This window comes from Liolophura sinensis, chromosome 8 (assembly GCF_032854445.1).
Source record: "Liolophura sinensis isolate JHLJ2023 chromosome 8, CUHK_Ljap_v2, whole genome shotgun sequence".
Taxonomy (NCBI): Eukaryota; Metazoa; Mollusca; class Polyplacophora; order Chitonida; family Chitonidae; genus Liolophura; species Liolophura sinensis.
Genome location: NC_088302.1, coordinates 30,738,503 through 30,760,726, shown reverse-complemented (window position 1 = coordinate 30,760,726; position 22,224 = coordinate 30,738,503). Strand labels below are relative to the sequence as shown.

Here is a 22,224-nt window from a genome sequence, read left to right as displayed (position 1 = left end):
AGTGCAATAAATGAGCAATGAATATTTCCACTGAAACAAATTCATGTCATAAGGAAGATAATCCTGATCAAATTGCAGATGTTGGAAAGTTACAGGAGCAGATGATAATCAGGTTAGTTGATAAGCCTGAAACTTTCATAGTGCTCAGAGTAATATTTAATGGGTATTGCAAACAGGAAACAGTGGGCTTGATAGGTCTTCCAGAAAACAGATAAACTGAGCACTGTGATTCACTCCCCCCACCAAAAGATCTTATTTACTGAGACATGGTTGTCTTTATATGATAAAGATCCCATTTTCTGAAAACTGTTCTTACTTGTCTTTCTTTCAAAATCTTCATTATCATAATGTTTCATCAGTGAATCTAGATTACTATGAATTAATATTAACACTGTACATAAAGTCAGCATGCCATTAAAAGAGGAGCTTTAACCAAGGATTTCCTGGCTCCAGATTTTTTTTCTCCACAACATCATTCCAAGCTTGTTTTTGGTTAACAGCAGCCGAAGCAAAATAAAGAAAAAAGTAAGCATGTAATGTAAGAATATGTACAACACTGAGACACATCATTATTAATGTCAGTCAACACAAGCTAGCTGACAAACATCCATTTTTAGTGCTCGATTGTTTTCACCTTAAATTAACCTACCCAGTCCACACCATGAGCATCATTCAAAGTCTGGAAGTGAATACAGAAGTATCGTCACACTGAAAGTCCATGAAGAAAAATCAACTTCTCTGTTTTTACCACACATACCTTTTCATTTACCTTTTCTCAACAGATTTTTCCCTTTTCTATGTTGTTTTAAATGAGATCTGTGCAACATTTAAATCACAAGGATACTCCTTGAAGAACATTTTGTCCACAAACCTCTAGAAAACCTTGATAGAATTTGCAAAACGCAAATGGGTCAGTGTTCACTTCCTGTCTCTTAACCCTTACTGGTGAGTGGTGTTTCTATCTTTGCAACATATACAAAACTAGCGGTGAGTGGTGTTTCAATCTTTGTAACATATACAAAACCAGCGGTGAATGGTGTTTCAATCTTTGTAACATATACAAAACTAGCGGTGAGTGGTGTTTCAATCTTTATAACATAAACAAAACTAGTGGTGAGTGGCGTATTCAATCTTTGTAACATATACAAAACTAGCAGTGAATAACACACTTTAGTCTTTGTAACACATACAAACTAGTAGTGAGTAGTGTGTTTTAATCTTATTAACCTATACAACGCTAGCGGTGAGTAACACACTTTAGTTTTTACAACGTATACAAACAGTTACTTGAGACTTTCATACAAATTCAAGCAAATCTAAGGGTTTTCTAGGTCCTGTTCATTTTTCCTGTTCATTTTCTTCATTTTCATTGCAGCCAAACCAAGCATAGTGTTGTTAAATCACACAACAAATTTGCAGGCATAATAGCATGACTACATGCAATAGGGAAATTTCAGACTTGTTTGAGCAGAGTATTGGCTCAATCCCACTAGATGGCTCCATTATTTCTACAGGAATGAAGCAGCCTTCATAGCACAATTACGCAGTCTACATGTGACCCAATCTTCAGACTGTCACAATGCTGACTCAAGGCTTCTGTAGCCTAAAGAAATGTCTTGAGAACCCTCACTAATTCATGATGCTTAGCATTGATCAAATGACTGTGATTTTATGGCATACTCATCAGTTTAGAACATTTTTAAAAAACATGCTTGATGTTGGAAAAACAAGTCACAGTGACTGCTGAGACAGTTGCGACCAGTCACAAATGAACTGTACAATATAACTCCCTGACAAATGAGTGAAGGAGAATAGAATAAATTTAGTTTAAAAAAATGCTCACCAAAATGGATAAAATATGACTCAACGGATAACCAAACAGGTATCAAAATCTAATCACCTATTAAGGTAATCGTAAGAAAGCTTGAATTAAATTTCATTGAAGTTAGTCAAGCTGTTCTCAAGATATCCATCAAACATGGAAAAACCAACAGCCACAAAATTTAATCAGTTATTAAGGTCTGCATGATAAAGCTTCAACTCAATTTGATTAAATTTGTTTAGTTGTTCATGAGACACCTTGGAGACAAGTGGTAGCCAATCAAAATGGCTAAAACATGATCACATAATCTACAGACCAATCAATTGATGATCAGCTTCCAAAATGTAATCAGTGATGAAGGTCATCATTGAGAGATTTAAAACAAAAATCTAATCAGGTCTAATTAAGGTCTCTATAAGTGAATTTGTAAGCAAATTTGATTAATTTTGACCACTAGATTTGAAGATATCTTTCATACAAGCTCAGTTGAGGGAATATTGTACAACAAAAACACTGCAGCCTATGCACTAATTAAGTATACAAAGATACTCTTCTGCAATGGCCTTTCCGAACTAAGACAGATCAGAAAACTGTCAGTAACCAATTATAGTATAGCCATGTTAATGTCAATAACATGGCTACACAGCGTTGCCATAGTTACAGGTCTCGGAGGCACAATCGGGATTCCGTTTTAACCAGTCACAAACTCAAAGTGAGAACTCTTCAGATCATGAACGTTTGGTTCTCAAACGATATCTGACTACGCTCATTAACAGTATACTAGGCTCTTCAGTGTAAATACACAGATAGGTTGATTATTTTTAATAGCAACATATTATGATATTAAATTCAATCTATGGAACTGATATCTTCAACTGGTTGCACTTCTACCGGAACACAGGGCTTCACAGCAATGCTTATCATGTGCCATTCATCACCATCCCATATCAGCGACAACCCCGTGGATTTCACTTGATACCAATTATACCTCATTTGTATAAGCCATAGAGGCCATTGCTCCTCACAGCCTTGTGATGAGGTTTTGGGAACACAGTACTCATAAAAAAGTACCACAATGGCCACTCAATGTGAATCGGCTTTGTTACATGACTGCTCAGTTCAGACAATCAAAAATTCCAGCTGGTACTGACTACAGACTGACCTTATCGTCCAGGAAGTAGCTGAGTGAGCCACGTTCTAGCTGACACCATCGTCTCAGGAAGTCTGTAACAGTGAACATAGGACAACTTGACATGACAACTAGTACTGACTGATCAAGCTGGGATATAGTCAACAAGGGTAAATACCACAAGCACTAGTGCAATAAATGAAAACAACGTTCTTACTTTCATTCTCCTAAACTTTACCAATTGACTAATCAAATACAAATGCATATATTTAATACTGACTTAGGTCCATGCTGATTTACATTAAAAATTGTTTATATTATGATCTTATATGGTTCACTGTAATCAAATAGATTCAAGAATGAGTTTTAGAACTTGATTAGCTTAGGGACTTTGTGACTGTTTTCAGGATTGTTTTTCTCTCATTTAACAACTGCTCAGAAGTTAACCTATCTTCGGGTTACATGCATGTCCTTTAACACGTTTAACTGGGAACACATTAGTCCCCTTTTTCATCTAAGGGCTGTTCCATGTGATGGATTTTCCCCTAAAGATAAAACTATAGCTCTTGGCCACTGAGGCAGCAGGTTATAATACACATCCCATCTATTCATTATCAACTTTACGTTGAGTGAGTGAGTGCTTGGGGGTTTAACGTTGTACTTAACAATTTTTCAGTCATATGACAACGAACTTTACATCAAGTTGACTCGTGTATCTTGCAATTTTTTGGTGGTTTCCTTCAAGTTCTGCTACACTTCCTCCACTCATGAACATTTATGTGACGGTTATGTAAGCACAATACTTCGGAGAGTGCCAAAAAATGTCCATCAAATACATGTATATAAATCAATCAAAGGTGATCTATCTCCTCCTCAACAGTCCTGCGAGTTGGCCTCACCTTTTCTATTACTGCCTGTCTTGTACATAAACCCCTGTTGACGCACGGTGGACCGCAGCTTGGCTTCCATGAACTGAAACAATACCATTTACATGTTGAGTTTATTCATTTTCAACACAGTGCATCTACTGCACACATCCATACTGCACACATTCATACTACACATTCATACTGCACACATTCATACTACACATTCATACTGCACACATTCATACTGCACACATCCATACTGCACACATTCATACTACACATTCATACTGCACACTTTCATACTACACATTCATACTACACATCCATACTGCACACATTCATACTGCACACATTCCTACTGCACACATACATATTGCACATTCCTACTGCACACATTCATACTGCAGGCAAGGAGAATGTCTAAAGTTATATTCTATAAAAACTTACTGTTGGAGAGTCTGTCAACCGAGCTATTTCTGAAACAAAAACACAGGACAATCAGATACATTTTAGACATTTCACTTCAATGGTTCAAAACAAACTAACAGATTAGTTAAAAGAAGTTTAGTGGTATACTAACATGGTTAAATTTTCTTGACGAAACTGACAGTGTATTTTACTCACTGTTTAAAAGTCATCTTCGTCATATTCTACTATATGTATTATCAATGGCAAGGGTCCCATGACAAAATTACAATGCAATAATGAAAGGCAAAACTCTACTGATCTACATGTACACACCATGTCTATTACCATAGTCTGACAAATAAGGAAATAGAAATGCACAAAAATACTACTCACTGTCTCCTCCGTTCTGATACAGTAATTCCTGGAATGACAATTTATTTGTGGTTCATGATTTATTTGTTAAATTTGGCTGTACCACCACAATCGAGAATATTTTAGCAACAATCTGTGTTGTATATGTGTAGGAAACTGAACTGAGCTTGAAGATACCCTTTAGCCTATGTGTGGTACACAACAAACCTAGTGACTTGCACAATGCCACAACGACACAGAGCAGCTGGAGTTGTGTAATGTGATACAAAGGGGCCTCCGTAGCTCAGTCGGTTAGCGCGCTAGCGCAGCGTAATGACCCAGGAGCCTCTCACCAATGCGGTCGCTGTGAGTTCAAGTCCAGCTCATGTTGGCTTCCTCTCCGGCCGTAAGTGGGAAGGTCTGTCAGCAACCTGCGGATGGTCATGGATTTCCCCCTGGGCTGTGCCCGGTTTCCACTCACCACAATGCTGGCCGCCGTCGTATAAGTGAAATATTCTTGAGTACGGCGTAAAACACCAATCAAATAAATAAATAAATAAAGTAATGTGATACAAATTAGGTAGTTCATGCAATGATGACGCCACAAGCCTTTCACTGTTACCTTCCAAAATTTCACGCAGGATTTGAGAAATTTGACACTCGACTCGAGCAGAGCGCACAGTTGAGGGCAACAGGGTTTTAATGACAATCAAATACTTCCTGTAGACTTAACAAATCAGACAACTTGTCGCCGTCAACAGTGGAAACACTCAATGGGAGGGAACTTCCTTAAGCGATCATGAAAAAGTTGTTTTTTACCTTTCCATAGCTTGAACAAAACTTTCTCTAACATGAACGAACGAACTTAGGCTTGGCACTACACGTTTGCTGTCATAAGAAAATCCGTTTTCACCTAGTTCGTTTGCATCAGAGCATTCATACGTTTTAACACCTTACAAATGTAGGCTTTAATGATCTAACAATAGTACTCATTGTGTGGAAATTTTGGTTAGGAAAAGTCAATCTAGAACTGACTACTGGTCTAAACAGCTGAGATCTATTGATATGCAAATTGCAACTTCTCACGGCTTCCGGTTTAGCCTTTGAAGTTCCAACACTCTTTGTGAGACCCATCAATCACAGCAGAAATCTGATTAGACCACCTGTTGTTTTGGTAATTGTTTTTTTCAATTCTTACCGTGGTAAATAATTTAAATGTGTCATGAACATCACTGTAATACATTGTTTGTGTTGTTTTGGTAATTGTTTTTTTCAATTCTTACCGTGGTAAATAATTTAAATGTGTCATGAACATCACTGTAATACATTTTTTGTGTTGTTTTGGTAATTGTTTTTTTCAATTCTTACCGTGGTAAATAATTTAAATGTGTCATGAACATCACTGTAATACATTTGCATGACTCTACGTACATATGATGGCCTTACTGGGGAATTCTGGGGTGGTGTCATGTTGTAAAGTGAAATCAATTCAGAAGAAAAAGCTTTTCACAATGGACATCTGAGAAGGAGTTCATTAACTAACAACAGGGTCACCCTAGTCTTTACAACTGCCTAATTTTGTTACAAAGTCAAACATAGAGTCTCCGGAAAATGCGCAGACTCGCAGTGAGTCAAACCAAACTCCTGTCGTCTAGTATAAATTTGGCAGGAGATTTCACATTTGTGATGACTCATTATTCCAAGGGGTGGGTCAATTAAAATAAGCCATCCCATTGGTTAATGTTAAATTCTGTATGCTGTCAGTTACCTGTAAGACATTTACACACATGGACTGTGAACTCTCAGAAAATGAAATGGAATGAAGTAGCCTTGCACAAATACAGTGTTTAACAAGGCATTCATAGAATCCCACCAGCCAGAGAATGGAATCATGATTGGTTATCCGTATACTATGGGTGGCCACTGCAGCCCTCTGATTGGCTGAACAAATACTCAGCTGACAACAGTCACTTAAAATCACTGTATGCTGGAGATCATCCACGTATGATTGCAATTATACAAGAGCTAAAAAAAAAAAACATTAACCTGCCATCTGAGAATGTGCATTTACACACCATACCTTAGACTATGGAGCAAAAAAAAACAACAAAACACTAATGTTCAATACATGTGTGACAACCATATATACAAGCTAAAAGAAAAAGCTTAACCTTCCATCCATGTATGAGAGCCCATTGTATGGGAGCTAAAAACAGCTAAACCAACACCTACATACACATACACCTCCCCCTCCAACCTCACAACACTTTACTTTGTACTGGTGGGCTGCTTCATATTACAACAACTACAAATTGTTGCAATATAAGGTGGTAATAGGTGTATTGTGAATGTATCCGGTTCCACAAGTGCAAACACATTGTTCATGTTCATGATTGCCATTTTAGGAAAATGAGAAATGAAACTATCTGTACTATCTTGTAATGATACAACATCTGCCTGAGGCCTGGAAAACATTCCGCTGCATTTTAACGGAGCTTGACGATAGATACTTCACTGTCAATCACTTCTTCATCAATGAAAAGCACTTAATAATTCAATTCCTACATTTACTTCTGGGTCTGTAAATGGACAATGCTGTTGAGTGTTCCTCGTATAATGCATTCACCGATGCAGCGTAGCTAGTAAATTTTGACAATCAGTGAAACCGTCAGCAGCTTGCCTCTTTGACAGAATTATGATACAATAAAGTTTTGGAATTAACAGGTTTGTAACAGCTGTTGTTTGAAACTTTCTTCAAAATATTTCATATATAAAAAAAAAGGTGTGACTGGTGAGGAAATCTTCAAATCTAACTCTTGTTGACTTGAATCCATGTGGTGTGGATTAGCATTCCAGCCTACTTGAAGCTTAATAATGCAAAATTCTAGAAGAATTATGGTACATTCATGCATTCTCGATCTGTATACTGATAACTATATCAAGACATGTTATTTACACTCTATCACAGATACGAACTGTATCAATCATTTACAGGTTATCTGCAATAAAACCATACTTCTGAATCTACTACTACAACAAACTTTATTACCACAATGGCATGTGGTTTACAGCAACTGGCAATTTCATACATGTTATATACTGAAACGCTATTAATATCTATTGTACATGGGAAGGTCTGCCAGCAACCTGAAGATGGTGGTAGGTTTCCCCTGGGCACTGCCTAGTTTCCTTCCACCATAATACTGGCCACCATAATGACTATTTCAAGGGAAATATTCTTGAGTACAGTGTAAAACACAAAAAAATCAAATAAATAAATAAATAAATCTTAATATTTATCCACATTAAAATGTATTCCCTTTATATTTGTAATGTCTCGCACAACTGTTAACCCACCATTTGTAAACTTTGTCCTGCAGCCTTAGCTATCTCAAACGCAGTCTCCCCGTCATTACCTGGTCTGTGATACAAGATCTGAAACAATCATAAACATGTGATTAGCTCCAGGAGTGCATATTCATTGACACTGTCGCAATTGTAGAAACAAAAAAAAAAAAAAAAAACATATATGCTCCTCCAGCCTTAGGCTGTGGTAGTTTCACTGCAACTACATGTGTCAATGTGCAAATCTTAAAACTTGAAAGAAATATTTATACATACATATAAATAGAAGACATTATCCAAGCTAGATATAGACAAAAAAAAGAGCTATAAAATAGCATACTTTCTCAATAATTACCGACACATTTTCAGGAACTGTACTCCATGATGCCTTGCCAGGCTTGTTGTCTTACGCAGTAAACTCTTTATGGGGAGTAAGGGATAACCAGTAGTCGAACAGTGACAGCAGTCCACAACACCATCAAACCTCAGTGAGCCTGTCCAGCTTGGTAATACAGGGAGAGACACACTGCCAGGTTTTTAAAAATTCACTCTTTGTGCCACTGATGGTTTGTTAGATGCAGGGATGGACTCAGTGTTGGGATGATTTTTAAGATGTATACAAAAAACAAAAACAAAAAACCCCCCAAAAATACAGAGTCCATGTAGATGGACTAAGCACATGTTTGTAATCACCGGTACTGTCTCAGCAAACAGCCTGTACTTTGAAAGATGAAATCCTGCCTTCGTCAATATGTTGGCCCACACTGTCTACAAGTCCTGCATTTGACACAATCAACATTCACACTCTTCCACGAGTATGTAGCGAATAAAGTGCCTAGCAAATATCCAACCACCTTAAATCTGTCTTCCGTCACAGTTCTTTCACTTTTGAGACCATTGTTATCACAATATGTGATGTGGGTTAACTGCATGATCCTTACACCACCTACATTTACATGTAGCTGAAAGTTGGGGGGGGGGGGGGGGGACAGCCAAAAGTACATGTAGTTTCATGAACAGCACTAGAATTTCACAGGGGGAGTTTTTTTTCAAGTTACTGCAAGGAAGATACTAAGATATTTTGCAAATGTCAAATTCAATGAGAAAAAGTTTTGGACAGAAATCCATTGATAACAAAGTTATTGTGGAAGCGCTTGTAACCCCTGGTGATTTCACTAGGTGGACTCAACCGATACTGTGAGCCAGGCACTTGGAGAGTTCCATTCATGACATGTGGATTGACCAATCCAAGTAATCCACTGAGTCTTCGTCACCCCTCTGATACTTTTAACCGACTAGCTGAAACTTGAACGTACCATCCAGATGTAGCACATCCTCGTCAAGAGAGGATTTTACAAGTCAAACATTGACAACTCGCTCTGGTGAAATTGAACATCATGTACTTTCAAATAAGATGTTTATTTTTATGGTAAACACTTTCATAAATATGGTAATCGATTATAGGTCACCTTAATTTTACTCGGCAAACGCGTTTGATTGTTCACCATAACATAAGGTTACCGACCAGTGTCGGAGCACAGTCGGTGCTGAATACTAAAATGTGTAATGGGTGGTTGTCCACATTCGAGGACATCATGTCTGGAAATCTAATTAAAGGATTAGTGTCCAGATTGGTTATTTATTCATAATTAGCTTCCCTTGTATACATATTGTTAAATCAAGTGTAAAAAATATTGGGAAAAGTACAGTAATCTGAGTAATATGGCATTAAAACCACTAGATAATGAAGCTGGGTTTATGTATTTTTTCCGCCACGACTCGGTAGTCCCCGCCGAATAACATCATACAAGTCCAACCTTTATGAGCTGTCAGAGCTTCGCCACTTAGTTCAGTGTTAAAAAGCCACACAAGTGACAACAAGCATATCAAATTTCTCCACGAAATGGTTGGCTGTGCTGCATACGGCTGTAAAAACAGGTCAGCGAAGAACCCTAACATATGTATATAACGTCTGGTGATAGGACTAGATGAGTGTAAAACAAAGTGTGAGTTCAACATGTGATAGCTTCCAATGAATGTCGTTTTGATACGCGCTACTCCATTGGCTGTGCCTCTTCTCTGAATCAATTAGTGAGCTTGTAACAAACTGCGAACTGTGTACAACTGTTGGACAGCTACGGCAATGCTAGCGGTTTCTGACGTGCTACAGGGGACAATCCAAAACTGATCGTGTTGCTTGACTGCGCTAATCAAGAATTAAAGACCTGGGTTGAATTACTGGTTAGCGACATTGCAGGAAACAAAAGGCGATTAAAGCTCCTTTGATAATACCTGCTTGACGTGCTTGTGTAATTCCGGCCGTAATAAAACTAGGAAAAAGCAAGAGATTTTTTTTTGCAGTATTGCCTTCATTAAATGCGCAAAAATGAATTCCCCCAAATCCATTTTTTAAGTAAATCTGTACCGCCAGTGCGGCTGGAAATGCCTGGACAAAGATCAAATTCAATGTTTGAAAATTCGGAATCTGAAGTCTGACCAGAGATTCTGTGGTGCAGCATTGTTAATTCAATGATCAAACATCAATCATCAATGTTCCATTCTTATGTGCCCCCCCCAACCCCCCACCAAACAAGAGTGGGAAGGAAGACCAGCAGTCGGTCAATTCAAGACAAAAATCCTACGGATATAATGCCTAATGCAGTGAAGTGTTGAATGTTCCCCTGTAAATAATGCCATACAACCATCGATTTTAAGTATCGGACAGCATAGTTTGTAAGACACAGCCGGGAAGACGTCATGGTGAGTGTTTTGGGTAGGGAAATGGCAGCAAAGAGATATTTTCGCTAGTTTGATGTTCAGGAATCAATATTTTTTTTTTCTTACTTGTTTCAAGTTTTTAAAGTCAGAGTGTATACTGAAAAATGACACTGTGAGTTGCCATTTACAAGCTGTCAGGATAGGCTCTATTTATAGGCCAGGGCAGGCCTACACTCCAACTGGCACCCACTGTGAGTGCTTCATGGGAGATTTCTGTGATCTATCTGCTTACTTTCAGTGTGTCTCAGTTAGAAAGTGTCTGTAATTATTGAGAAGGTACGATAAGTAAGAATGACACGACCATACCTCTGCCCCAGAGAATAAAATTTGCATTGTTTTGAGGACATCATCTGTCTCCGCCACTCTGAGGAGTTCCTGAAAAGGGAGGTAAATCATACAGTACAGAGAGTTGTGATCACAGCAATTTTTTCTCTAACTTCTTCAGTCAACATGATGATTAATTGGTAAAAATATTGCATGAAATTAAAAGTCATGGTTGAAGTGTGCTGGTCAAATGCATATTTGTGAAGGACAATTTTATGAATGCTGGTCCAAACATATGCAACCAAACTTGGACTCACCTGATTGAGGGCTGTTTTGTTGGCGTTTTTTGGATGGAGTCGACAGAACTTGCGATGTTTGTATTTCTCCTCTATATGATGCTTTCTCTGCTGAGCTGTCGTGTCACTTTCAATCTCCATGTCGGATAACATGTCAAACTCCCAGAAATTATTTGCATTCTCATTGCCAATAGCAACAATAAGCTGAAAAAAAAAATGGACAGGTAAAGATTGGAACTTCAAGAGCTATTAAAAGATTGGCTGGGAGATATTTAAAGGAAATGTCTGGACTTAGTGAACAGTATCAACACAGGTGTCCAATCTTAGTCAGCACAATTAGATTATCTGTGCAATCTTAGTCAGTACAATTAGATAAGGTGACCAATTATGGTCTTTCCAATTACAATGGTTCAGTATTAGTTCTTACCCCAATCAAACTGGGTGTCCAGATTTTGGTGTCCATCCTCAAAGACTTGACTCTGGATATCCCTGAACCAAGCTCACGGTGAATGCCTGTGAAATGGACACAACAGTTAAGTTTGTTCAAATGTCGTGAGGGACAAATAACTCCACAAAATTACCGTACATTCTCAATTACTTCAGACGCATTTTTAGAAAATGTATACCAGGATGCCTTGCAGGGGCTGTTGTCTTAAGTCGTACTCTCTCTATGGGGAGAAGATTACCGGTAGTCGATCAGTGACAGTAGTTCACATCTTCGTCACACCTCAGTGAGCCTCACTAGCTTGGTAAGACAGGAAGACACACTGCCGGGTTTTCGAAAAGATTTAACTTTTGTGTGATTGGACGGCTGTTTTCCAATCATGCCAATGTCGTTTAAAACTCTACAAAAACTACAAAATTACAGAAAAACAGACGTTTTCAGAATTTTCACTTGTAACATATGGGTACATTGCATTTGTGACGTATTTATTAGCTGTGTTCAACTGAATGTGAGCCAATAGAATCTCTTGTTGGATAACATGACATGTTGTCAAAACATGTAGTTCTCGAAATCTGAAAGCTAATTATTTGTCATTCATAACAACTAGTGGCATTTGCAACTTACACAAAGACTATATATAAAAAAAAAAATTATTTTAAACATCCTTGTGTAAACTGTCAGGCAGTAAAAGACTACACAAGCGCAAATTTGAAAACTAATTATTTGTCATTCATAACCACTAGCGGCATTTACAACTTACATGAAGACTAACTTAAAAAATAAAATTTTTTTTAAGCATTGTTGTGTAAACCGGCTGGCAGTAAAACACTATACCAGTGCACGCTAGAAATAATTCTGGAGAAACAACGACAACAGCAACAGGATTCAATACAAACCTTTCTGAAAGAAAATCAAAGTTTGGCACAGTCTGACATATATACACAGCTACTTACTTATTTCAATATTCCCAAGCCGATAATATTGGCTTTGATATGTGGTGTGACAAACTTTATGCATGTATGTGTAGGCCTACGTCAGAAACGGACACACGTTTCCAGGCATACCAGGCTAAGACAGTTGAGGAGGTTTTATAGCCTTCCGGCTGGTGTCATAATGCACTCACTGTTGAATTCTGTATTGTGTAATGCGTGTCTGCCTAAGTACAAGGAAATCTTGGCTTGGAATCTAATTAAGAATACCAATGTTGATACCAATGATGTCCATTCCTGGGACTCTTGATGTGACCAGAGATGTCTGGTGATGACTCCTGCTGATCAAGCCATGTTTAAAAGCTTTTAATGCCGCATTAAAACTAAAACCTCGTTCAAATTTTTTTTCACAGCAGGTAATTGTTCATTCATTTAGCCATTTTAAGTACATGTAAGCCTGCCAATGATTTGCGAAAGCTCCTTCAAAACATATTATCAGCGAGATACATACAAGATGGGAATTTCTAGGATTCTTTAATCCTGCTTTTTGTTGTGAATTTGTTATCTGGTAGTAATTTGTGAAACCAGTTCCTGTAACGGGTGTGGTGTGTATGGGTTCTTGTTATCCACATACACATTACAGATTTTGTCTCACTCACATTCAACTGAGGATCTTTGTCAACATACTTCAGTTTAATTGAAGTGCAAATGAACTGAGTGAGGAATCTGAGGGATGGGTTTTGAGATACCTAGTAATGTATTTACTGAGGTCATGTCGTACCATGCATCATTCGTAACTTTTCCGCTTTGCGGGAGACTTCTCTGATCTACACGCTTACTTTCAATATGTCTCAATAAGCGAGTGTCTGTAATTATTGAGAAGGTATGATAATGAACAACAAAAATGATGTTGCCATATTTAAAATACTTTAATGTCATATATAAACACAATGTCGCAATTTTTCCGTCCTAATTGTAGATCGACAATCAAAGAAATTCTTCTTACCTGCACACTTTTTACATAACACAATGCCCAAATTAATTGCTGCCCAGTGAGGTTCTACAAAAAAAGAAATTTTCTGTGATCACAAGAACATCGCTTAAAATGAGAATATGTTAATTTTCACGTTGTCAAAAAACTTAGCAATGACAATGTCAAAGAAATGACATCAAATTTACATTTTACATTTATTGTCACTGTCCGAGAAATGAACAACAATAGATGTTATTCTGAGAACTACAGCTGATAGTAACCAGAAATTTTAGTATGTTAGACAACAGAACAGTCTACAAAGAATACGTAAATCATGGACACCAATAATGCACTGGTTTGGACCTAAGAGGCTGTGAAGCTGATTTAACTCCCTTGTTAACATTTAGATCACCTCTGTCTCTGCGCATTAAAGCAAGTAGGCGAGTGTAAAACAAAAAAAGGAAGTATTTCTGCGATCTCACACTGATTGATTTATTTGACTGAACTGGTGTTTTATGCCATACTCAAGAGTATTTCACTTATAAATATTTATTTATCTATTTGATTGTTGTTTTACGCCGTAACACAAGAATATTTCCCTTATACGACGACGGCCAGCATTACGGTGGGAGAAAACCTGGTAGAGAGCGGGGGAACCCACGACCATCTGCAGGTTGCTGGCTTTTGGGTCATTGTGCCGCTCTAGTATGCAAACCACCTCAACCATGGAGAATCAATCTTGAAATGTTAATATGAGTTAACTATAAATGGTAATACTTACTAGGTGCTCTACAGTCTGCACACCACTGATTACTACTGTTGACCATTACCTTTTTTAACACCTGTAATCGAAAAGTAAAATAGTGACAAGATCAATAATTGCAGACAAGACAGGTTCATACATCCATGCACCTCATAATACATTTGATGATTGTTTTATTGATATTTAATGTTGATTTCCATAATATTTCAGTCATATTATGTAGACTGGTCCCAAATCTGATATATTTATACTGCTGCCTAACTGAAACACCATGCCAAAGATACCGTATTCTGCCACATTATTTGGCCTTTTCCTCAAAATATTTTCAGTGTCAAGTGCTGCCTAACTGGAACACCATGCCAAAGATACCATAAGCTGCCACATTATTCGACCTTTTCCTCAACATATCTTCAGTGTCAAGTGCTGCCTAACTGGAACACCATGCCAAAGATACCATATGATGCCACATGATTTGGCCTTTTCCTCAACATATTTTCAGTGTCAAGTGCTGTCTAACTGGAACACCAATGCAAAGATACCATATGATGCTTACAAGACAAACGTTCCATCAACTATAGAACATCAATACACAGATCTCGCCTTCTTTAACATTTGTAAAAACCTACAATGGTGACAATGAAAGTTTATAACTGCCAACAACAAAGGTATTTGACTATATATGCATGTGCATTAATGTGTATCCAGGGAAGAGAATATTTGCCATCAAAATCACTTCTACTACATGCAGCTCACCTCAATGACTAGTGATTAAAGCGACTAGTTTTGACCTTTTTGTCAAAGATTAAATACCTTAAACGTCCTGAATTTCCAGCAGAAAATTTATTTATTTATTTATTTGATTGGTGTTTTACGCTGTACTCAAGAATATTTCACCTGTACAACGGGCGGCTAGCATTTTGGTGGGAGGAAACTGGGCACAGCCCGGAGAAACCCACGACCATAAGCATGTTGCTGGAAGGCCTTCCCACTTACGGCAACAGGAAATTCTTACCCCTGCATATCTAGAAATACTGATATTCAATTGTCACCCTTTTAAACACCTTGATATCTGATGTATCAATGACACCTTGAAAGTTTCTTACCGTATCATCAGCAAGGCCCTCTGCTATTGCATCTTCAATGGCTATCTTCCAGTCTTGTGTTTCTTGTGCATTGTCAAATGTGAAACTGGTAAAATATAAAAAGTGATTTATTTTAACATTAACTCAGGTAAAATCAATAAATCTCTCAGACTGCGTGAATGACTGCTGGAAATAAGATACAAATATATCCTGTGAGAACTGGACTCAACTATGGCATCTTATGGCCAAGAACTACATGGCTGGAGATGTAACACTCAATGCATTTAGGGGGGCCTCCGTGACCGAGGAAGTTAGCACGCAGCACGGCGCAATAATCCTGGAGCCTGCCCCCAAAGGGGTTCCTTTTCAAGTGAAACTCATGCTGGCTTCTTCTCCGGCCGTACTTGGGAAGGTCTGCCAACAACGTGCGGATGGTAGTGGATATTCCCCAGGGCTCTGCGCGGTTTCCTCCCACCGTAATGCTGGCTGCTGTCGTATAAGTGAAATATTCTTGAGTACAACGTAAAACACCAATCAAATAAATAAATAAATCAATGCATCTATAACTCAGATGTCAGAAATGAAAACTGTGAGTTGAGGGTTCTTAACCTGTCTGGCTTTAAGAGTCCAAAAATACATTAAAATCAAGAAAATTTTAAAGCAATAGAACTTCGGCCAACAAACTCACACAAACTGCGAGTAATGAGTGGAGAGTTGTAGCTTTGTCTGGCCGAGTTCCTTGACAGATGCCAGCTTCATCTGAATCTCATTGATGGCACAATCGGGGATGAAATCCTGCAACAGAAGAACAAGTGATATGATGTGACAGCATATACAAAGATCCCTGTAAATATATGTATGCCTTTCAAACTTCACATCTGAACAGGGTGGAATGTTTTTGTATCTTGTCTCCTTCAATATTATATTGGTTACGTCATGAAGGGGTCTCCATGAAGCAGGACTGTCTGCATGGTGTCAGGTTTACATTTGTGGACATTGAAGGAGTATCCTTGGGGCAGGATTGTCAGGTTTAATCTATGGACACTGCAGGAGTCTCCTTGTAGGAGGATTTTCTGCATGGTGTCATGTTTACAGCTGTGGACATTGCAGGTCTTCTTGTAGGGGGATTGTCTGTATAATGTCCTGTTTATACATGCTGACACTTCAGGATTGCTTGTAGCATGATTGTCCATATGGTGTCAGGGTTATATTTGTTGACACTGCATAAGTCTCCTTGTAGGAGGATTGTCTGTCTGGTGTCAGGTTTATATCTGTGGACACTGCAGGAGTCTCCTTGTAGGAGGATTGTCTGTCTGGTGTCAGGTTGATATCTGTGGACACTGCAGAAGTCTCCTTGTAGAAAGATTGTCTGTCTGGTGTCAAGTTTATATTTATGGACACTGCAGAAGTCTCCTTGTAGGAGGACTGTCCATATGGTGTCAGATTTATATCTGTGGACACTGCAGGAGTATTCTTGTAGGGGGATTGTCTGTTTGGTGTCACATTTACCTGTGGATATATCTAAAATGTAGACGTGTACTGCTAATACAAATTTTCTCATGGCTAAAAAAGCACAAAAATTTCTGAGGATACGACATCTATATCTGAAATAACTGACTGCTAGTTACTGCTGATAAAATGAGACCGATTAACTTACCTCGTAATTATTATAATAACATAAAACGTCCTTCTTGATGGCCATGAAACACTTGTTTTTGATGCCATCAATTTTAACGAAGCCTTCTTTGTCAGGGCTGTGCATTCGGCCTCCATCCTTTATCCCATCTGGGGGAGGCTGCAAACAGAATGAGAAAGATGTTTCATATTTAAAGCCGAAGTTTTGCTTCTCACAGCATTAACCTTTTGGGTTTTTTTTTTTTGTTTTGTACTTGAAACAGTGTTCCAAACTATACTTAAATATACAAGAAACCTAATAGCATACAAGAATATATCATTCAAACCCTTCAGCCATGCAATTTCAATTCAATGTTCAGTAGTTTTAGTACCAAACTGTAGAAACTTTATTCTGTAAAAAAAACAGCATATTTTACTTTTTGCACACATGTTCTTACGAAGGTAAAGAAGACATACCTTGTATTTCAGAATTGCCTCCATTATGGTACTGCTCCATAAATGGTTTTCCTCTGGAAAACCAAATGTAAAATGGGACATATCATTTGATTTCCATGAAAAATCAACAAAAATGGCAAAACAATCCTGGTGAAAATATGAACTTACAATGTTTTGTCTGGTATCAAAAAATAACTCAAACAGACAGTAATTATATGCACCATTAAACCATGGCAAACATGGAGTATTACATGTACTTACCTAATGTGTCTGCAGCAAATATGTACACTCTGTTGGCAGTGACCACTTTGAACCGATATTTCCGATTATCCTCCATCTGTTAGTCAAAAAAGGAGACACACATTTTAGCAATTCATATATGGTACGCCAAAAAATCAGGTACATACTGTACATGTACATGTATGTAACACAGATCAAGCAATCTCCATCAGCTAGGCATTATATACTATGTAAATTCTGTCATTACCGTAACTATTGTTTCTGCTTGTACATGAGAGTTTGAATAACTCTGTTAGAATATAAGATCAATAAAATTTTTGGCCCAGTCATAATAAAATCTTGGGATTATTTCATAATTTTCTTATCCATGAATCTAAAAGATTTTCTTTTTTTCAAGAACCTGATCATGATATTAAAATATCCTCATATAATAACATCTATGTTACCTACAAGATCCACATTTTACATTATAGAAAATAGAGTCATTTACAAAAATTATGAATCTGTCAACGATTAAAATGATATAAACAAATACCTTAGCATTAGACTAATCAATGGCATACATGTACAATACCAAAGTTAAATTTTTTTCAAAAAAACTATAAATAAAAAAATAATGTTAATATCCACAATTATCTCCCCTGTTTTAAAGTGTCATCATTTCAGTTCACATATGACAGAACTATATAACAAGCATTTTCACTCTCAGCTACATACTTGTCACACATATGACGATTCTCCATTAAAGATTGTGTAGTATGTTTACCTTGATGTCATTCACCACATTTGCCATACACGACACAGGCAATATCTTCTTTGATACACATGTCTGAAAAACAAAGTTTGACATGTACATATACATGTATATACATTTGTAAAACTAATGCAAATAATATCATCCCTGAAACACTGTATCAGTTATTTTCCATGAAATCATGGCAATCAGGATTTGACAATGAACAGAGCAAGTAAGAAAATGACAAAAAGGAATTCAAAAAACAATGTGCCTTTTAGTTCATCCTGCATACAACATGGTAAAAAAGAAGAATAATCTTTTATTTGTGAACTTCTCCTAAATGAAATATTGCTTTGCTTTAAAATATGCAGAAATTATTCATAATGAATATACCTGACAATGCCAAATGTCAGAAAAAGATTCTTGAGCAATTTTACTAGTCGTGTGTAAATTATATAAATCATTGAACAGATTACAGATACAAAAAGGGATAAACTTCAAACAAAAACTTCAACAAACAAAACAAAACTTTCATGTTGTATACCTTGTTGTCTGTATAATAGCGCAAATCTTCGCCATTGAAGATGACCCAACGTCTTCTCCATCCCCTGTTGTTCTGGACACTGCAACATATTAATTACCTCTGATATCACAGCTGACTGGCTTTTAACAGTTTACTGAGAATTCTTGCTTGGAGATACAAAATGCTTCCTCTGCATGAAAATTGTTGCAAAAAAGCATTTCATTTCAGGTACACGTGTATATTTATATACAACAAATTTATATATTTATTTGATTGGTGTTGTACACCGTACCAGTACTCAAGAGTATTTATCCCAATTATAATATTATAAACAGTGTATAATACTTTTTGGCATTATGCTTCTAAAGGATCAGAAATGGCATACAAACTCCCACTGTGTTTTTTCTTTGTTTACTTATTTATTTGCTTGATGTTTTATGCTGTACTAGAGAATATTTCAATTTTACAACGGCGGCAAGCATTATGGTGGAAGCAAACCAGGCAGAGCCCGGAGGTAGCCCACGACCATCCACAGGTTGTTGCTTTTCTTGTACAAGCCTTCCATAAAATCAAGGAAGATGATGATGATGATGATATTTATCATCATTTTTACCACAAATGGAAGAAGACTTACCCTCCTTGTTTCTGAAGATAACCACTTCGTTTCTTTGGCTCTTTGCTGCAAAAAACAACATGTACAATAATATAATGACGTAGCAAACTTATCAGTGATTCAAGTACCTAAAAACCTATTAGCCTCATTACCAGTTCAAAGAAAATAAAGAAAAAAAAACATGATATCCTCTTCACTTTCTATTCATATGAGGGGCTGGGTAATAAGTTGTTCTGTGTTAATAAATGAATAACCCCAGCAGAAGTTGTGACCACATGGTCGATCTACAAGACAGTTAAACATATCACAGCCCCTATGTAGGAGAAAATTCTGTCCCAATTTTTCTGATATTATTTTGTCCACCCAAAGATGTCTACCAGACTTTTTTTCTGAAAGGACACACATGACTGAATTGCCTATAGAGATCTTACAGCTGCCCTAATCTTTTTTTCTTTCTGGTATTCCACGTTGCACTAATGGATCCACATATCCTTGATTCCAAATCTGTTGATGTAATAAAGTGTGTACTGGGACTGGGGCTGGTAATAATTACTTGTAAAACCCACAGCAGAGACGCAGCGCCATGTTGAATGTTAACTGTAAGCCAAATCCATATGTAAACTGTATGTAATATTTCTTCATGGCTTTCAAAGAATAAACACATGATCAGGCTAACCTCTGAATGCAGACATGATTTAAAGTGAAAATGTTTTCTTAAAAAACCAGTTTGAATGAAAATACATGTTTAGAACAAATTATGTTACCTCATTGTACTGACTTATCTGAATGCCATACTCACAAGAACTTTTGACTTTTGAGAATTGCGGAACGCACATGTATATTATGGGTGAAAGAAATCAAAGCCTCCAGAACAAACCTGCACTCATTATTGGCAAACTTGTCCATGTGACAGTATGTCATATTGTGAGGAAGACAAGCCAACTTTTCAATGTGACAGTCTGTCATGTTATGAGGAAGACAAGCCAACTTTTCAATGTGACAGTCTGTCATGTTATGAGGAAGACAAGCCAACTTTTCCATGTGACAGTATATCATATATTGTGAGGCAGACAAGCCAACTTTTCCATGTGACAGTAGGTCATATTGTGAGGAAGACAAGTGAACTTTTCCATGTGACAGTCTGTCATATTATGAGGAAGACAAGCCAACTTTTCCATGTGACAGTATATCATATATTATGAGGCAGACAAGCCAACTTTTCCATGTGACAGTATATCATATATTGTGAGGTAGACAAGCCAACTTTTCAATGTGACAGTCTGTCATATTATGAGGAAGACAAGCCAACTTTTCCATGTGACAGTATATCATATATTGTGAGGCAGACAAGCCAACTTTTCCATGTGACAGTATGTCATATTATCAGGAAGACAAGCCAACTTTTCAATGTGACAGTATGACATATTGTGAGGAAGACAAGCCAAATTTTCAATGTGACAGTATGTCATATTGTGAGGAAGACAAGCCAACTTTTCCATGTGACAGTATGTCATATTGTGAGGAAGACAAGTGAACTTTTCCATGTGACAGTATGTCATATTGTGAGGAAGACAAGCCAAATTTTCCATGTGACAGTATGTCATATTGTGAGGCAGACAAGCCAACTTTTCCATGTGACAGTATGTCATATTGTGAGGTAGACAAGCAAACTTTTCCATGTGACAGTATGTCATATTATGAGGCAGACAAGCCAAATTTTCCATGTGACAGTATGTCATATTGTGAGGAAGACAAGCCAACTTTTCAATGTGACAGTATGACATATTGTGAGGAAGACAAGCAAACTTTTCCATGTGACAGTATGTCATATTATGAGGCAGACAAGCCAAATTTTCCATGTGACAGTATGTCATATTGTGAGGAAGACAAGCCAACTTTTCCATGTGACAGTATGTCATATTGTGAGGAAGACAAGTGAACTTTTCCATGTGACAGTATGTCATATTGTGAGGAAGACAAGTGAACTTTTCCATGTGACAGTATGCCATATTATGAGGAAGACAAGCCAACTTTTCCATGTGACAGTATATCATATATTGTGAGGAAGACAAGCCAACTTGTGCATGTGACAGTATGTCATATTGTGAGGAATACCAGCAAACTTGTCCATGTGACAGTCTGTCATATAGTCAATAAGACAAGCAAACTTGTCCATGTGACAGTATGTCATATTGTGAGGAAGACAAGCCAACTCTTCCATGTGACAGTATGTCATATTATGAGGCAGACAAGCAAACTTTTCCATGTGACAGTATGTCATATTGTGAGGAAGACAAGCAAACTTTATGGAAGACAATATGAGACAGCCCAGCACAGCAGAAAGTAAGGAATCTTGAAAATTCTAGAATGGTATTGAACCAAAGTCTCTTGCGTTTCTTGAAAGGCAAGCACTTTAACAACTCTGCCACAACCCTCCCGCGTGCCCTTTTGAATTGTGTACTGTACTGATGCATAGTCTCCTGCATAGTCTCAATGCTTTATGCTTGCTTATCAAACAGGATTGAACAGTGCTTTCAACATTATTCTGTCCACATCCTGACACTGCCTTCCTACAGCAGGCTGGTATA

At 37.4% G+C, this 22,224-nt stretch overlaps 1 protein-coding gene across 3 annotated transcripts in view; it reads right to left on the bottom strand.

Annotated features, from left to right (window-relative positions):
- Window positions 1–22,224, bottom strand: part of LOC135473031 (arf-GAP with Rho-GAP domain, ANK repeat and PH domain-containing protein 1-like) — a 60,469-nt gene that overhangs the window by 23,865 nt on the left and 14,380 nt on the right. For 2 of the 3 annotated variants that reach the window (XM_064752808.1, XM_064752807.1), the window contains exons 3-21: window positions 19,658–19,702; window positions 19,045–19,123; window positions 18,531–18,593; window positions 17,786–17,861; window positions 17,546–17,598; window positions 17,112–17,249; window positions 16,143–16,249; window positions 15,476–15,560; window positions 14,391–14,451; window positions 13,643–13,696; window positions 11,690–11,775; window positions 11,284–11,466; window positions 11,009–11,077; window positions 7,937–8,014; window positions 4,622–4,649; window positions 4,268–4,296; window positions 3,851–3,923; window positions 2,985–3,046; window positions 650–679 (exon numbers count right to left, since the gene is read on the bottom strand). In XM_064752808.1, coding sequence (XP_064608878.1) covers window positions 650–679; window positions 2,985–3,046; window positions 3,851–3,923; window positions 4,268–4,296; window positions 4,622–4,649; window positions 7,937–8,014; window positions 11,009–11,077; window positions 11,284–11,466; window positions 11,690–11,775; window positions 13,643–13,696; window positions 14,391–14,451; window positions 15,476–15,560; window positions 16,143–16,249; window positions 17,112–17,249; window positions 17,546–17,598; window positions 17,786–17,861; window positions 18,531–18,593; window positions 19,045–19,123; window positions 19,658–19,702 — 1,399 coding nt within the window. The remainder of the gene's footprint in view (window positions 1–649; window positions 680–2,984; window positions 3,047–3,850; window positions 3,924–4,267; window positions 4,297–4,621; window positions 4,650–7,936; window positions 8,015–11,008; window positions 11,078–11,283; window positions 11,467–11,689; window positions 11,776–13,642; window positions 13,697–14,390; window positions 14,452–15,475; window positions 15,561–16,142; window positions 16,250–17,111; window positions 17,250–17,545; window positions 17,599–17,785; window positions 17,862–18,530; window positions 18,594–19,044; window positions 19,124–19,657; window positions 19,703–22,224) is intronic. The other variant, XM_064752809.1, reaches the window with a different exon arrangement.